A 19,397-nucleotide genomic window follows, 5' to 3' on the forward strand; every position below is an offset into this window, starting at 1 on the left:
TGTGACAGTGTGAATGGTGGGGGCAGAAATTATATAAACTAAAGAGGTCTAAAATACAGTAAAATTATAATTCATTAGGAGAAAAGAAAATGGGGTAGTAGAGCAAAAGAAATACTCAATATAGAAAGAGAAATGAAGTAGCAGCTAATAGAGAACAAGAGAACTTGGGTATTAGAGGGAGAAGAAAGAAAAAGTAAAACGAAATTAAATGAAAAAAAACCAATATGTATGTGTATTTATTCATAAACTAGTCAATCAGCACAGCGAGAAAACCATACAAAGAGGGGAAAAAAAGAATTATCTCCACCGAAGTCAAAACTATCAACAAAGGGATGGATGTTCACTGCCTATGCCATAACTGCCTTATTTTCCATTTCTTCTTTGGATTTGCACCCTTTAGAAAAAGAGCTGAGGAATTTAAACCTTTGTTCTTTTTTTGTTGCTACTTATCAAGCTGCCAGCTGGAGTTACATGGAAGGCAAACCTGGTTGAATTAGTCTTCAGCTTCCCTGATTACCAGTAGGATAGAATGGGAAGTATTGTCCATTGCAGTTTCATCTGAACAGACTAGATTGATATACTCCCTCTTTGGGGCTGATGCTGAATTCTAAATAGGAAGTTCTATCAACTAAGTTTTAGCTCTGATCATACCCTTGGGAACTTTGTTGGGATGGTATCTGCTCCTGAGAGAGTGAATCAGCACATCTCTAGGACCAGGTGGATGCTCATCTCTTCTGGCTGTCTCCATCTCAGGGGTGTCCTGAGAATTCTACTTTGTAACCAACCCCTCACAGGTATCACTACACTGCCCACACATGCACTGCCTTCCCAGGCTTAGGGTCTGTATTTGTGTTTGCTGGTTAAGTTTCTAGATCAGCAAGACTCAAAGGGAAGCATGTTGCATTCCCCTCTATATCTCTAACCTGAATAACCCTGGGTACAATCTTCTCTGTGCTTATTTCAGTTGCATTCTGCTAGGTACACCCTAGGCAGCAAAGTGGGTGCTTGCTGAGGATATGACAATATTTCTTATAATTTCCTGGGCTTCTACAGCAACAAGCTGCATCATGACCTATTCAAGATGGTCCCCTGCTGCAGCACTTTACTTGCCAGTCAAGAAACAGAGCACTTTTCAAACACCATCTGGTGTTAATCCTCTGGTTCATCCAAATTCGGACTATTCTATAGTTTGTCCCATGCCAATTTTTTCCACTATATTTTTCTCTACTTTGGGTTACGCCTCTCCTCTGTGGTGAAATGTCATCACTGCTACTGCCTGCTTGGCACCAGTGTACTCGTTTTTTTCCTATGTCCAAATCGCCTGAATTTCTGGATCTCTATTAAGTCTTGTACTGTCCTCTGTGAATTTCAGTGAATTCTATTACACAGATTGCTGAATCTCAAGCCCTGAGACAGCTGGCAAGTGTTCTCTAGTCCTTTGATCTCCATATTTACTTTTTTATTGATTAAAAGCAGTGATTCTTAAACTGGGAGGAATATTAAAATAGATCACTAGGCCCCCTGCCATTGTAATTCAGTAGGTCTAGGATAGCCAGAGAATTTCCATTTCTAATAAGTTGATACTGTTAGTCTAGCATCCCCTAAGAATTGGTATAGATGATTTGTAGGGGGATTGTCCCAAGACACCCCATAGATACCCTATACATATTCTTTTCATTAGCTTTAAATTGCCTGATGATTACTTAATACAACATTAAATGATGTATAAATAGTTATTATACTCTTGTTTAGACAGTAATGACAAAAAATTGCAGGTTTAATAGAGATATAATTTTCTCTTCAAATGTTTTTTATTCTGTGGTTGATTTAATCTACAGAGGATGAACTCAAGGACATAATAGGCCAGAATATCTATATCTATGTCTATATCTATATCTATAATCTATCTATATGTATATCCATTTAATTCAGTCCAGAATTGTGTTTTCAGAGTTGTATGTTTATTCATTCGATACATCGAGATTCCAATTTGATATATGACTATGTTATATTGAAGATATTTTATTGTCATTTTAAAACTTATTAAATAAAAAGCAGGGGGATATGAAAGAAGTTAGAAAAAAAATGTTAAATCTGTGTCATGAGTATATTGAATACAATGATGGTTTGTAAGACCTATTTTTGTCTGTTTGAAAATTTCCTTCAATAGTAGTTTTTAAATAAATACAGTGTTTCTTTATATAATGTTGATATACTTTTATTCATAATTGGCTTTTTAATAGAGTAAAGACAAGATTGCATCTTACAGCAAAACTACAAAAATTGACCGAAGTGATGTCGGCAAGGAGATGAAGGAGAAATCATCCATGAAACGTAAACTTCCTTTTACTATTAGCCCATCACGAAATGAAGAACGAGATTCAGACACAGGTAAAATAAATTGTTATTTTCTGGTAAAATCTTACTTATTTCCATACTGTGATTTTTCTTTTCATATGTATCACTCTTTTTGGTACCCCAATTTATAGAGAAATATTTGTATTATTATGCATGATTTATTATTTATTAATTATTTATGATTTATTATTTCGAGGGTATAAATTCATTCATCACACAAATGTGATTTTTCACCAGAGAGAAGAAAAATTTATTCTTTACTCTCTTAAGAATGGTGAAATTTTGCTCAGTTAATAAGTATTCACTAGAATATAGTAGATTTGGAAAAAAAGTTTTGTGGACTGATGGAACATACCAAAGAACACCAAAAAAGAGACTGACTGCTATTCATAGGACGTTTATTTCTCAAAATTTGAAATCAGTCAATCCAAATTATTCATAATAAGTGGAACCGCTATCTAATATTACTACTATCTAATAAGTTACCAGGTTGTACTGTAGCCCTGAACTAAAAAAACTATTATTTTTTTAAAATTAATGTAAATTTCAATATATTTGTCACAGGTGTTCTGTTCCTTGTGTGAAATATTAATAAACTTTCTTAAAAATGTTTTTGCTTTACTTTTAGAATGTTAGTGTTCCATTTTGAGCTTATGTGCAGAGACTTTTTGGGGGAGGTGGGCACTGGGAATTGAACTCAGGGGCACTCGACCACTGAGTACTGAGCCACATCCCAGCCCAATTTTGTATTTCATTTAGAGACAGGGTCTCACTGAGTTGTTTAGCACCTCTCTTTTACTGAGGCTGGCTTTCAACTCGTGATCCTCTTGCCTTAGTCTCCTGAGCCGCTGGCATTACAGGTTTATGCCACCACTTTGAGCTCTGTGCAGAGATTTTATCCTACTGATATCTTTTTAGAAAACTTTAATCATTAATACCAAAATGGTCTTAACTCTAGAAATTATTGAAAATACTCTGAAGATTTCGAAACACCTTGTGCTACCATAGCTTTAGTAAATACTCAATTTTTAGTGTACACCTTTAGTAAATAGATCTCCTTCTGTGTATTTCACTGTTTGAATTGGAAATTGTTCTCAGTCATGACATTTTTAAACCTCAAAGTGTATTCTTTCTTGCAGAAATTAAGAAACGATGTGTTTTGTTCATTTTAAGTTGCACTGGTTTCTTCTAGAGATTCAGAAACTTTTTTCTTGAACCCCAACTCTACTTCAGTGGTCTTCTAAAACTACCACTAGTCAGGTAGCCAAGAAGTCGTCTTGTCCCAGATACTGTATTTCACTGCATTAATTTTCACAGCTGATTTTATGCCTTTTTTTCTTTTTGTCAAGAAATGGAATATGACATTGTGTGAAGACGTTTATTTTTTAAATTTTTTTTGGGGGGGGTACTGGGGATTCAACTCAGGACACTTGTCCACTGAGCTACATTACCAGCCCAGTTTTTGTGTTTTATTAGAGACAGGGTGTCACTGAGTTGCTCCTAGCGCCTTGCCATTGCTGAGGCTGGCTTTGAACTCATGATCTTCTTGTCTTGGCCTCCCAAGCTGCTGAGATTACAGGCATGCGCTACCGTGCCCAGCCTAGGATTTTTATGATTTTTTTTTGAGAAAAATTGTGCCAGTATTACTTACAAATCATGTTATTACTAAATTATCTTTTGTCCAAGAATAGGATACCTAGAATACTTGTGAATATACCTCAAGGCAGTGAAATATGATAATAATATTTTAGTCAAGCTGCGTGTATAATGATGATCCTACAACATTATATCACCTAATGATGATGTAGCCTTTTTGCTTTGTATATGGGCACTCTATGAATTTGCATAACAGTGAACTCTGTTAATGGCTAATTTCCTCAGAGCATCTCCCCATCCTTAATTGTTGTGTAACTGTATGTGTCTTCAGATACCTATTAAGGATTTAACCCTTCTCATATTTTCTTTTTGGAAGCCCCTTTGGTGAACAGTGATATTTTCTGATATTAGTTTGAAGAAGGGAGTTTGTTAAAATCAAATATAGTTAACCATTTAAGGAGAAAATATTACTAAGGAACAGATGAGAAAATGTTACATAGAAGTAAGCTAACTTCACTGAATAAATATAATCTGATTAGAATTTAATCAAATTATATACTTGTTTTCCTGATAATTTTTCCAGTTAGTGGAATGAAATTTTAGCTCTCTTTAAGAACATTTCATAACACCTGGTTGTGTGAGACACATTTGTTATCCCAGTGGCTTGGAAGGCTGAGGCAGGAGGATCACAAGTTTAAAGTCATCCTTAGCAACTTAGTGAGACTGGGGATGTGGCTCATTGGCTTAGATTTCCTGGGTTTAATCCCTGGTACCAAAAAAAAAAAAAAGAGGAACAAACAACATTTCATAACTCCTATTTTTGTTTTAGAAAAGTTATATGAACTCACCAAAATTTTTTGAATTTGTTTTAATGACAGTAGAATGCATTTTGACACATTGTATACAAATGGAGCACAACTTCTCATTCATCTGGCTTTACATAGTGCAGAGTCACACCTAGGGTAATCATACATATAAATAAGGTAATAATGTCCATCTCTTTCTACCATCTTTCCCATTACCACGCACCCTCTCTCCCTTCACTCCTCCCTTCCCAGTCCAAAGTTCCTCCATTCTTCTGTAGCGCCCCCCCCCCGCATTATGGATCAACATCTGCTTATTAGAAAAAAACATTCTACCTTTGTTTTTTTGGATTTGGCCTATTTCACTTAGCATGGTATTTATCCTACTCTATCCATTTAACTGCACATACCATAATTTAATTTTTCTTTAAGGCTGAGTAATATTCAGTTTTGTATGTATAGCACATTTTTTTTTTATTCATTCATCTGTTGAAGGGCATCTAGCTTGGTTCTATACTTTAGCTGTTGTGGATTGAGCTGGTATAAATATTGATATGGCTGCGTCACTGTAGTATGCTGATTTTAAGTCCTTTGGGTAAACAGAGTAGTGGGGTAGCTGAGTCAAATGATGGTTCCGTTCCAGGTTTTCTAAGGAATCTTAGTACTGCTTTCCATAGTTATTGCACCAATTTGCAGTCCCACCAGCAATGTATAAGTGTACCTTTTCCCCCACATCCTTACCAACACTTATTGTTGCTTGAATTGATAATTGCCATTCAACTGAAATGAGATGAAATCTTAGAATAGTTTTGATTTGCATTTTTCAAATTGCTAGAAATGTTGAACATTTTTTCATATATTTGTTGATTAATTGTATAATTTCTGTGAAGTGTCTGTGTAGTTTCTTAGCCCATTTATTGATTGGGTTATTTGTTCTTTTGGTCTTAAGATTTTTGTGTTCTTTATATATCCTGGTGATTAGGGTTCTATCTGATGTGTGTATGGTAAAGATTTTTTCCCATTCTGTAGGCAATTTCTTCACATTACTGATTGTTTGCTGAGAAGAAGCTTTTTAGTTTGAATCCCTCCCATTTATTATTGTTGATTTTATTTCTTGTGCTTAGGAGTATCATTAAGGTAGCCAGGTCCTAAGCCGACCTTGTGAAGATTTTTCTTCTATTAGACACAGAATCTCTGGTCTAATTCCTAGGTCCTTGATCCACTTTGAGTTGAGTTTGTGCAGGCTGAGAGATAGGGGTTTAATTTTATTTTGTCACATTGATTTCCAGTTTTCCCAGCATCATTTGTTGAAGAGACTATCTTTACTCCAGTTTATGTTTTTGGTGCCTTTGTCTAGTATGAGATAATTGTATTTATTTTGGTTTGTTTCTGTGTCTTCTATTCTGTACCATTGGTCTATATGTCTGTTTTGGTGTCAGTATCATGTTGTTTTTATTACTGTATCTCTGTAGTATAGTTTAAGGTCTGGTATTGTGATGCTTCCTGCTTTGCTCTTCAGGCTAAGGTTTGTGTTGGCTATTCTGGGTCTTTTTTTTTTTCCCCCAAATGAATTCCATGATTGTTTTTTCTATTTCTATGAAGAATGACATTGGGATTTTAATTGAAATTGCATAAAATGTATATATTGCTTTTGGTAATATAGCCATTTTGGCAATATTAATTCTGCTGAGTCAAGAACATGGAAGATCTTTCCATCTTCTAAGGTCTTCTTTAATTTCTTTTTTTAATGTTCTGTAGAGGTCTTTCACTTCTTTTGTTAGATTGATCCCAAGTTGTTTTTTTTTTGGTTTGTTTTTTTTTTAGGTTATTGCAAATGGGGTAGTTTTCCTAATTTATTTTTCAGAGGATTCATCACTGATGTATATGTACATTTGATTTATGTGTGTTGATTTTATATCCTGTTACTTTACTGAATTCATTTATTAGCTCTAGAAGTTCTCCTCTCTAAAGTTTTGATGGACTTAAAATATGTATTGATTAGGCTGAATTTATAAATCTTGCTTTTTATAAGCCACACACAACTAAGACATTAAGAATTTTTGTAGGCCCAAAACAGTGTAACTGTCTTTTATTTATTTATTATTTATTTTTTAATTTTTTAAAAAGATGTTTTTTTTTAGTTGTAGTTGCACATAATAACTTTATGTATATGTGGTGCTGAGGATCGAACCCAGGGCCTCACACATGCTGGTGAGCACTCTACCACTGAGCCCCAGCCTCTTTTATTTTTTGTTTTGAAAAAGGAGAAAGAAATCTCAAATACTATTAAGCAATATCTTACATATGAAAAGTAATATAACATCAAACTTGTTTAACATTGATTTTTATTTATTTATTTGATGGTACTGGCAATTAAACTATTGAACCCAGGGTGTCTCTACCACTGAGCTACATCCCCAGCCTTTTTTTAAGTTGCTGAGACTTACCTCAGACATGGCAGTCCTCCTTCCATAACTCCCAGGATAGCTGTAATTATAGGCATGTACCACCCCACTCAGCTTGATTAATTTATCAATGGTAATCAGAGAAATGATTCATAATAATTGATAAAATTACTACCCAATGATTTTTTAAGCAATTATTGATGGAAGCAAATTTTTATTTTTAAGAATATATCTTATATAATAAAAGAAAATCCTCCCTCCAAACTAGGAAAATAGTGTCATAAATAAAGGATTAGTTAAATTATGGTAAATCCAGTGAGCAAATAGTTTTTTGCACTGAAAAATAACATCGGAGAATGCATGATAGGGAAGACATTTATGTTAATAGAAATGAAAACCCAGGTCAGGAAATAATATATAGTGTTTCATTGCATTAAAATCATTGGTGTGTTTATATGCATATACATATGTGTACAACATATGAACACACATATGAAAAGATAAAATAAAGACTTGAATATATAAGTCATTTTCACTGTAGGAACCAAGCCTAATGTTGGTGGGTGTATTTTGGGTCCAGATCAAAATATAAAGGTTTTAAACCCTGATTTGAAAGAATGAAAGAACAGGAAAATGGGAATAATGGCAAGAATTAATACTAGTACTTGGCTCATATTCTCTTATAGCAAGGTTATGTGTATATTTGTCTGTATCTTAGTATACACTGTCTCTAACAGAATAAAAGCAGTTTCTTTTATGTTGGAGTAATATAAAATTAATAAAATTAATCTTTAAGATGTGCATGTGTGTGTGTGTGTTTATGTATGTATGTTATATGCTTTTTCTTACATAAATTTTATTTCTTCCTGTGTCTTCTCCATTAGTCCCTGTGTCTTTGTATATATTTAGAGGTATGCTTGGAATGATGTTCACCATATGTTTATACTTTATTCTCAAGGGTTAGGATGTTTGTTAATTGCTTGTTTCTACTCTTTTTTTTATAGGTTGGATATTTAAAAAATAAGCATATATTTAAGTTATCTTTTGTAAAGATGTTTGCATGGAAGGCCCTGGGGTCCGTAAATCAGCAATAATACCATCAACTGAATGAGGAATTTTTGGTCTTATGATAACCTAGTGTGTTTAAAACTTTGTAAATTTTTAATTATTTAATAATAACTTTTTGAAAAGATAAGTCTTTCTAGAAAAGTAGGTGGTTGGCTAGACAGATAAAATGTTGGAAAGAATTATAGCATAATTTGAAGTCTTTCCAGTGGGTCCTTGTAGCTAGCTACATGATAGTACTATTTATTCTGAATTACTTTCTTTCAAAAAATCACCAACATATCTGTTTATATTGTTCCAGTATCTATCCATGTTTTCTTATCCTGTGAGAAAATTCCTACAATTTTTGTTGTATGGAATACTAAGAAGCCAATAGATAGAGTGAAGACCCATTGAACATATGGAAGCCTAAAAGCAACTACTACTGATGTAGAGGATATTATGCTTCCCATATCAACTTGCTTCATTGCTTATTTTTAGCTTTTGAAATTTATTTTCAAACTGTCTTCTTCCAAACTCTTGACATAAGATAAATTTTTATAGCTGTAATGGAGATAAATGATAATAGTGTTTAATTTTGAAGATTTTGGAATCTGACCAGTATCAACACTGGCCAGTTAATTTTACTTCTTAATAAGCCCCAGTTTTCTCACCTGCTTGTAATACCAGCCTGAGAAAATTGTGATCTTTAGGTGACATAATGCATGAATTCACTTTGTGATATGTTAATTAAACACAACAAAACAGATGAATACCATCTTAAACAGATGGGGATTTTTAAATTTAATGCAGTGAGAGCACTAGACTTAGGCAGTCCAGAGTCAGTATAGAAGCTCAGTAACACCAACTGATTCATCTCTCTGCTCTCCTTTTCTTGAGCAGGAGACTTGAAGTGACAGGATTGCTGCTTTTTCCTAGGAGAAAGTAGAAGGTGAAATAACCCCCAAAAGGTGTCTTTTTCCAAGTGAGACTTGTCCTTTTTATTGATAAAACAATATCTCTAAAAACATCTGTCCATTTCATTGGTTAGGCCACTATAGTTACAAGGGAATCTGAAAAGTCAAGTACTTTTAACTAGGCATATTAACACCCTGATATTAATTGGGGTATTCTGGGAAGAGGAGGAGAATGAATGTTGAGTAGGCAGATTATAATATCTGCCACTGTATTGTATATAAAATCTAATCAATAACTACTAACTTTAGCAATTAAGGTTTTTAACTTTATTCTTGTACTGTCAAGTCATAAAATCATACTACTTTCCCTATCTCCTACATCCAGGGAAAACCGTAATCCCTTAACATAATGTCATAACCCCTCATGTGAAAGTATTAAGCTGCTTTCTGGGGGCTTCATAAAAATCTCCTTTTGGGCTCCAAACTAAATTCACAATTATTTCATTATGAATGATGCCATGAAGATCATCTTTATAGACTGTGTTTTTGTCCTATTCTGAACTATTTCCTTATCAAAAATGGGAACAATTCTGTGATTCTTCATGTTTCTCCAAAATAATCTTACCTAGTTTTAAAAGCTTCCATCAGTATATGAATGTTGTTAGACTCAGTGTTCTTTAAGTATTGGGACATATGTTTTTCTTTAGGTTTGATAGATTTTATATCCTAATAAAGTAAACAAGCAGTATTTCATAAGTTTAATTAGCATATTTGAGTAACTAGAAAGATAATATGCTTCACTGTTTAAAATTTAATAATTGTCTCCTCTTACTAAGTATTATTTGTTTACTATAGTTTTTTCTTTTGGCATGTTTAGATAATGTGATAGGAGAAAATTCAGAGACTCAGTATGATCTTTTCCCAAAGTCTCTGAGAGCAATTGTAGAGCATGTTGAGATTTCATAAGCTTTTAACTTTCTCTGCCAGATATCCAGTTTTAGACGTTCTATTCTCCTGAGGCCTTAGATGCCATTAAAGGATTTACCTTACTTAATGGGATTTAAACAAATTGGCAGAGGTTAACACTTTTAAATAGAGAACTGTGTTAAGGTAGTAGGTAAAGTCAAATGTTCTACTCCTGCCCCCTTCCTAATGTTTTATTATAAAAAGTTTCAACCTGTAATACAGACTTTCAAAATCATTCTTGGTATTTTTCTCCTATGCTACTATGCTCATAAAGCAGAGTATATTCACTTTAAAAAAGATTGTTTTTCAATCTTTGGCTTCTCTTGCCTTCTATAAAGAACTCATTAGGGTGAGAGAATTGCTCTGCCTAACAGTGCTTTACATCAGCCTCAAAGACAAATAGCAGTAGTCTCATACAACCTCATCTCAGTAGAGCATGGACCAAAATAATAGTTATTTTTCAGCTCCTGAAGTAAATCTTTACAGAATACATGTTTGAATGCTATAAATATAAACATACTTATTCAAATGAAAACTAAAGGAGGGGGTATTGGGTCAGAGTGAGTTGCTTACTTCTAAAGGAAGAGTTGGTTGAACTGTTAAACTGCTTCCTTGCATTAATGAATATAATTGAAAGTTCATTTTATCCACTGTGCTTTAATATGTTTAAATAACATAATCTGCTTTCAATAACCATTTAATCTAGTTGATATAACTTAATTGGTTGCCACCCTTTTTTTTGCTTTGAATGTATGGAAGCAATTTTCAGTTTCTTGCTTGTCTTCATATGTAATGTAAAATACTGATCTCATGGAATTCTTGTGCTTGCCAAATTAATGCCTTCGATTTTGAAATGCAAGTTTCTTTAAAATTATTATAATACAGTCCATCTACTTACTTTAGAATTGGTCTAAATATTATTAATGATTACACTTTTGAATGAGTGAACCTTCTCATCACTAAACTTTTAGGATTATCTTTAAAAATTCCAAATACTCTGTTTAGGGGTTACTTTTTTGCTAAGTTTGTGTTTTTCAACACTTGGTTACTTATACCTTAAATGAAATCATTAATCCTGTCTATCAGAATGACCCTGGAAAGAAAAATGTATGTCCATAAATTGATGATATGATTGCTCAGAATAATAATATTGTGAGTTGAGATGCCGCATTATTTAAAAGTTAAAGTACATGCTGTGTCCAAATCAACAAAATCAGTTCTTCATATTCTTGTTTCTCTGTCATGAATTGTTAAGGAGAATTCCATATTCTTAACTAATAAACTTTGTTTTGATTTCGATTGCTTTTTCCCTAAGATTCTTCAATAGTATCTCTAGTACTTCAGTCTATTGAAATATTTGTTATGGATAGAAGGTCTTCCATCTTACATGATACTGCAGTCCAAAGTGTTTTTATGTCTTCAGAGTAGTTTTGGCACTCAGAACAAAAAGTATGATTCAAGTTTATCAAAGACAAATTCTGAAGAGAAAAATCAGTGATATAGGGTGCTGCCTGTTACTGTTATTCAGAGATTGCAAAAAAAGATACAGCATAAAAGATTTATGTTTTAATAAACAACTTAAGCAATGTCTGTTATTAAAACTACATGTTTGAATTTCTTAATTTTAAGAATTCCATTTAAAGAAACTGAAATCTTAGGTGGTGGCCAAACCTGTGTTTTGAATGTACTTTTGGCTTTATCTTAAAAATAATTTTTGGAAAAACAATAATAGATCATTGCCTAACTAACTGGTGGTCTTTTAAATAATGTTGGTTTGTTGAATTCTGTATTTCCCTTCGTGTGCCTTTTTCTTTTCTCCTGTCTCTTCTCATTCTGTAGATTCAGACCCAGGACATACAAGTGAAAATTGGGGGGAGAGACTTATATCTTCTTACAGGACATATTCAGGTAATTAGATTATCAGGTGCTCGTGTTCAGCGAGTGGTTTCTGTCACATTTACAGTTAAGCATTGTACTATAAATAACTTATTTTCAAACTAGTAGTTATCTAATTTTTCTGAGAAATCTAGTATATTTTATCTTAACACATGTGTAAGAACATTTTAAAAATACCTCCACTTAAGTTTTGTATAACACAATATGAAGGTACCATTTATTTGGAAGACAGTATGAAAGTCAATCCCCTTCCCTGGTGTAGGACCTCTGTGTGAAGATAGCCAAGGGCTTTAATGTGTTTGTTGTATTTCCATCACTAGGTACACCAAGTACACTGAGTTCAATACACAGTTCCTCTTACCCTTTAGTCAAATAATGTTCATTTAAAAGCACATTTAAAATTTTTTCCATTGTACTCTTAACTCATTATTGACTTTGCTGCCCAGGTTGAATTAAGTACATTAAAATAGCAGGTTGCTTGGAGAAATGCTATTACCATCAATTGTTAGAACCTCTCTATTTGACTGTGGCACCAGTCATTATATGTTACTGATTTATAATTACTCCATATAAAAGAAGGCCAAAGAATATATAAATACTACCCCTAAAGCTACTTAAGTGTTTTGATTATAGTATTTTTGTTTTTAAATGGGCTCAAGTACTTATTTCTGAACTTTTTAAAATGTAAATATTGTTAAGTCCCTGGGTATGAAACTGAGATAAAACTTTTATGATGTGCTTTTTATTTATTTTATGAATTTGTGGGGGCTTGGATGGAGATAATAGCAGAACTAAACAATTATCCTTAAAATTATACTGATAGTTATTAATTGAAATGTGGTATTAAGTCAGTCATTTTTTATTACAAAAATTGGGTGGGGGTTATATTTACAATCTAGTTACTATGGAATCAGGGCTGCCTTTAAGAAAGGTACTAAAAAGTATACTTAAAAGAGCTAAATGTGATGAAGCCATTCATGATCTGAGTTGTAATTGCTGAAAATAAGTTATAGTATTGACATTCAGAGGTTACAAATTCACAGTATCTTAGAATCAGACCAGAATGGCAAATTTTGTTTATCAGAATTGCAGTATGCACACTACAAACATGATTGATAGAAGTATGTTTTATCTGTTTTTAAATTGTAGCTTCATTATTATTTTTTTTACAGTGACTGCTTTGTAGGGAAATATCATATTCATTTAGTTTTGAACCTAGTTCCCCAAGAAAAATAGAATTGTTTTATCTTTTCATAATGTACTTTACACTTAATTGGGAAGTAACAATATTACTTCTGCTTATTTTGGCAAGACCTGAAAAGAAAGCATACATTTTACAAATTATAAAACTGGGACATCTCTCTTTTTCTGGAGCACCTCCGATGTTGAAAGAAAGAAGTTGTGCTGATGTGGAGTTCTTTTTTTTTTTTTTTTGTCTTGGGTAGTCTAAATAAATCTTGTCAGGTTTTTCCTTCAAATCTCTAGGCTAACTGAATAGAATTTCAGGGCTCTGTAGACTATGCTAAATGAGAATATTTATAATTATACCTGGATTTAAATTTTGAAGTTCTACTCTGTTATGAAGAAAAAATTTTTTCAGAATAACTGAAAACTGGAGAACTGTTGTATCATTTTTTTTTACTTATGACACGTTAGAGGAAATTAATTATTCATACAAGATACTGAAGAGTCAAAGTCTTATTGACTGCATTAAATTTGAAAAACAAAAGCACCATATTTTGGTACATAATAGTTGTAGCACTTAAAATTTTTGAATAGTATACTGATCTCACACCCATCTAACTTATACCAGCTCCTGATCACTTAACCACCTTTTTCCAATTTATGGAAAACATGAATTCAGACCATACCTGTCCTTTAAAGTTAATTCATCTAATTTGAATTTTTGCTTAAATGTTTGGAGTATTCCAACTTGTTAATTCTTTTCCAGGGTATAATGAGTTTATGTTTGATTATTTGGCAGAATGGAGTTCTATTAATGAACTTATGTTTTCTGTACCCCAGGTATATATTACTTTAGTGTCTTTTATAAAAAAACTGCAGTAAAATGCAGAAAGTATTAAAAAAAAGTTAGCTGTATTGTCAGTTAAAAAAAAAAAAGACAAATTACTCCCTCTCCCAAATTTTAGAAATCATTTAAAGGATAGATACTAAGAATTTTTTGTTTCTGCCTATGATTAGATTTACTTCTTTTCCTTGAAACATCTCGTCTGCTTTTTGTAAAATTTTTACAATATTTAAATTATTTAATTATAGTAGAGAAATGTTTATTATATTTAAAATGTTTCTTTAGCTGAAAAATCATTAAAATAACAATAATTGTAGTGTTTCCTAAATACTAGAAAACCAAAATGTACAGAAACTTATGAGAAAGAATATACATTGCAGGTAAAACAATAGCCTGTTTCAAAGACCTGTTTAGGACTTTATAATAATTGTAGTAATAGGTTAAAAATTGTGCTTAGATTGGATTTATACTAAATTGGATCATTATTGATAATGAGAAATATGAAAATTAAAGATTATATTAGAAATATTTTTAAAAGTTGATTTTACTAAGTCTTGAAATGTTTGGTTTTATGTAAAACAAAAATTTAATACAGTGGTTGGTTATATTAGGAATTACTGAATTTTGGGTGACTTTTGGCCATCAGAGTTTAAATATTATAGCCTAATTTTTCTAGGCGATTAGGATGCCAGTTATCCTAATAATCCAAAGTGGCATGCTTGAATCATCATTACTTTAATTTCTCATGATTACTAATGCCAGATTTTAGTTTCTTGGACTTACTAGAGTAATAAATGCTTCTCTCAAAGTATCCTACCTGCTTGCTGCATCTTCCTGCTGGGGAGGGGAAGTGGGAAAAAAACAAAACACTGTACTGACTTCTAAGCCTTCACTTCTTCCACTCATTTTTGAATTTATTTACTTCTAGCTGCACTTTACATGTACTCCTAAACCACCGCAATATCAAATATTTATATATGACTTTCCAGGAAATAGATGCCTTGACAGTAGTCAGAACTCAATATTCACTTGCACAAAGCAACTGCATTCACTTCCAGAGGATTTCTAAAGAAAAGACATTTGTATGTTTGTACCTATGGAATCTAGTTCAGTCTGAATTCCCTGGCACTTAGGGAGAATGCTGGCTGCATTGCCAAAGGATTTCCAAAAACGAAATCTGATATCAGACCTTGTGATAGATGGAGTCTCTTTGAAAATGGCCTCAGAAATTTTTGAATCTTTGTAGGATTTTTTTTTTCATTAACGCACAGGCACACAGAGTCCTTAATTTGTACCTTTTTAACTTTGATTAATATCATCCCATGTTCCACTGTCCTGTACTCAAAGGAATTGATTTGGTGCTTTTATTCCATTAACTGCTGAGTGATTAGAATTGTCTTACTTAGTTTCTTGGCAGGTTGTACAAATCATTACTGGAATTAGGAAAGTAATTTGAAGAAGCATTGGTATGTAGGTTTAGCAGTAATAAGAATAAAATGATAGTTAAGAAAAATTTCAAAGATATCATATACAAGTTAGCACTCTATCTGCAGAGTCAACTTATCATAGATTGAAAATATTTTTTAAAAATTGCTCTATACAAAAGCATGTACAGACTTTCCCCCCATTATTCTCTATAAACAATACAGTATAACTTCATAGTACTTACATTACTTTAGGTATTATAAGTTATCTGGAGCTAATTTAAAGAACATGGGAGGATTAGCACAGATTGTATATAAATACTACACCATTCATGTCAAGGACCTGAGCACTAGATTTTAGTATCTGCAGGAGTTCCTGGAACCATACCTTTGCAGATAATAAGGGATGACTATAGTAAGGAATGTTTGAAGTGTTTTTGAAGTTATTAAATTTTAGCAGAACTAATCACTAAAATACAAATCTTAAAAATAATAAAATTTCAAGTGCCTAGAAGCAATAAAACAAGAATATAATTTTTCCAAAGCATTTAGCAAGAATTTTCTCATATAATTAAAGGCCAGTGCTCTTTTCTCTGGCTACTACCAGTTTATATATTATAAATGATTCTCATATATATTTATAGCAGCAGTCAAAAAAGTTGTCTTATGTTTTGCTTTGGAATACTTTTTTTTTCAAATTCTTACATATTTAAAAATTTCAGAGAAAGAAGGTCCAGAAAAGAAGAAAACAAAAAAGGAAGCTGGAAATAAGAAATCCACACCAGTTAGCATTCTTTTTGGTTATCCACTCTCTGAACGAAAGCAGATGGCACTTCTTATGCAGATGACAGCAAGAGACAACAGTCCAGGTGATACCTAACATCATTAAGTTAATTTGTAGTATAATCTAGTATATGTATGTTTGTACCTATGGAATCTAGTTCAGTCTGAATTCCCTGGCACTTAGGGAGAATGCTGGTTGCATTGTGTTGACAGTTACTTTTAACTATTTTTAATTTTTATTCTTTCTTGAATTTAATCAGAATTACTTGTAACATCAGTTTGTAATGTTATAATTTATCTGTGTGAAAGTTCATGATCTGAATCCTCCCCTAGAATAGAAAGTGTATAAGAGCAGGGATTCTTTTCCTCACTTTTTATAAGTAGATAATCGTTAAATAAAATGAGTCATTTAGAAATAGGTTAACAACATGAGAAGTTCATGGCAAAACTGTGCTTTTTACCTTACTAATGATTTATCCCAATTTCGGTAAAAATGTTTTCTATGCTTCCAGTTCACTGCTCCCCTGCTGTTTAAATTGGCAGTTTTATTATACATTGCTTCTCCCTGACTGATACGGAAAAGTATCTGGAGAAAAAAAAATTGGCTCTGAATTTAAGGCATCTTTACGTAAGAATATATTGATGATGAAATGTATTGAAAAAGAAAATTTTTCCAGTGAACTTTTCTTATACTGACTCTTAGTGGGAGTAGGGATTGAGGGTAAGCACCTGGGGACATGATGGTTAAATTCTTAGTGTTTCTAAGTATCCTGATTTCAATCAAAGTATGAGCCTATCTAATATCTTTCACTCCTACAAATTTCGTAGATCCTTGTGCTTTTTAAAATAGTGTATTTTTGGATTTTTGTCACCTTTTCTGCCAGTAACTTGGGTAGAAGAGTGGTCAAATTATTTGACACTGTTACGACTTTAAATGTTTCTGTAAAATGTTAAATTATATAGACTTATTTTGTAAAAATGGCTTTTTACAACATGAACTTTTGTCTTCAGAATATTAAAGAATTAATACATTAAGACAAAGAGTAGAAGTCATCTTTGTCTCCAGTGACTCCCTTTGAGAGGCACTACTCTTCAGAGTCTCGTATCTATATTTCCAGGGAATTTTTAGGCATAAATATACATTTTTTGGTTGTTTTATTTTTTCCTAGGGTAAATACAATTACACAATAACATTGTTGTTCTATTGGCTCTTTTCATTTAAGGATAATTCCTTGTCATTTTTTATTATTAATATATATATATATAACTGGAGTAGAAAGCTTGATATCAAGCTGTGTTACCAAACAGATGTACTTGGAGGTTAGGATTGATTATCCATTAATTTGGTCCTTTAGTTTTTAAGAAAATCAACAAGATAACTGTCTTAAAAATTTTACTATAAAGTGAATAATAAAATTTATTCATTTAGCAAAGTTTTCTTGAGTTACACTATGTAGCAAGAAGTCTTCGAAACAGTTGAAAAAGATAGTTGATGAATAAGAGAGATGAAATTCTTACTCTTATGGGACTATACATTCTAGAAATAAGTAGAAAACTGTTACTGAGACAACATACTTCAAAATCCAAACTGTAAAACTTTACTTTTTTATAGATATTGCTTTAGAACTCCATAATTATGTCAGTTTGCAAGATTGATGATGGAAAATTATTTTCCGAGATTGTTTTTTCTTAGTGTATTAACTCTTTTAAGTAGCTATAAAATTTCAGAATTAATTAATATTGTCATACCTTTAATTAAGAAAACATCATCCCATTCTCCCTGCCCTGTGGTTCTAAAAAAGAGAGAGTGGGGTGCCTTGGCCATCATCTAGTTAAACTTTCCTGATTTTGACATAAAAACTAGAATAGAAATCAAAAGTTGGGGATCAAAGCAAAGAATAACATCTATGGGATTTTTTCCATTTGCCCTTATTTCAGATCTTTAGCTTTATTTTCATACTAAGATCATATCTAACTTAATTTTCACTCAACATTAGAACAAAACTGCATTGCTTGTTTGAGTTAGAGATATGAACTTTGGCCTACAATTTAATTTTATCTAGGTGTTAAACTAATAGTATAAAGTGCTCAGGAAAAATACAGTTGTTTGCAGTTCATTGATTATTCATTAAACAGATACATTTAAGGTATATACTTGATACTTATTATTATCATTTTAAACCAGTTTTATAAGTTGACAGAATAAAATGTTTCTCATCAACTTGTTGTCTTTGGTAGTCTTTTTACTCTATGTATTTGTGTAAATTTATTAATGTATCATCCACGTCAAGTTTTGTGGTGTTAGAAAGTTCTAGCAATAGACACATTATCACTAAGAATCATTTAGTAAATATATACAATATTTAGCCTAGAACCTTTGTGAACTTTTTTCTTACAGACTCCACACCAAACCATCCATCACAAACAACAGCAGCCCAAAAGAAAACTCCCAGTTCTTCATCTCGACAAAAAGATAAAGTTAATAAAAGAAATGAGCGTGGTGAAACTCCTTTACACATGGCAGCTATTCGAGGAGATGTGAAACAAGTCAAAGAATTAATAAGTTTAGGAGCAAATGTGAATGTGAAAGATTTTGCAGGTAAGATTAAATTCAAGAATGATATTCAGGATCTAATATTGAAACAGATTCTTGTTGCAGTTTTATTTGTATTTATTTTGCAAAAAAATTCTGAAAATATATATTTTATTACAATACTTTTGCTTAATGTGCATAAAACCTTCTCTGCTGTATTTTTTTGTCAATAATTACATTTTTGCATATTGAACTTAAATTTTAGTTGACATTACTATATAATTGTTTTTAAATTTTGGTTCTATCCAAAGTAAATTTGAGTACATGATGTTTTCAAAGCAGTTAATTCATTAATAATTCTTGAGAAACTTTAACTTGAACATGAAGATTGTAAAAGAGTGGCATTATTTTAACTTTAATTATTCAAATAATATGCCAATGTATTTTTACTATGAAGAATTCAAATAATAAATGTTGACAGAGAATAATATAGAAATTCTTGTTAATTTCCCATCTTATACTACTCTGTTTCCCTTCTGCTTTTTTTTTCTTCCACAGAAATGGTATTAATAATTTGTAGGTTATTCTTTCATTATTTTCATGATCATATGTAAATATGAACATTTACTTACAAGCTTTTTTT

The 19,397-nt window shown here is 32.0% G+C and overlaps 1 protein-coding gene across 5 annotated transcripts in view; it reads left to right on the forward strand.

Annotated features, from left to right (window-relative positions):
* The window catches only part of Ankrd12 (ankyrin repeat domain 12), a 121,956-nt gene that overhangs the window by 49,325 nt on the left and 53,234 nt on the right, over positions 1-19,397 (forward strand). For 4 of the 5 annotated variants that reach the window (XM_013363631.4, XM_021734395.3, XM_021734392.3 and 1 more), the window contains 4 exons: positions 2,244-2,391; positions 11,929-11,997; positions 16,161-16,307; positions 18,620-18,820. In XM_013363631.4, coding sequence (XP_013219085.2) covers positions 2,244-2,391; positions 11,929-11,997; positions 16,161-16,307; positions 18,620-18,820 — 565 coding nt within the window. The remainder of the gene's footprint in view (positions 1-2,243; positions 2,392-11,928; positions 11,998-16,160; positions 16,308-18,619; positions 18,821-19,397) is intronic. The other variant, XM_021734393.3, reaches the window with a different exon arrangement.

This window comes from Ictidomys tridecemlineatus, chromosome 13 (genome assembly GCF_052094955.1).
Source record: "Ictidomys tridecemlineatus isolate mIctTri1 chromosome 13, mIctTri1.hap1, whole genome shotgun sequence".
In the NCBI taxonomy this organism is placed as follows: Eukaryota; Metazoa; Chordata; class Mammalia; order Rodentia; family Sciuridae; genus Ictidomys; species Ictidomys tridecemlineatus.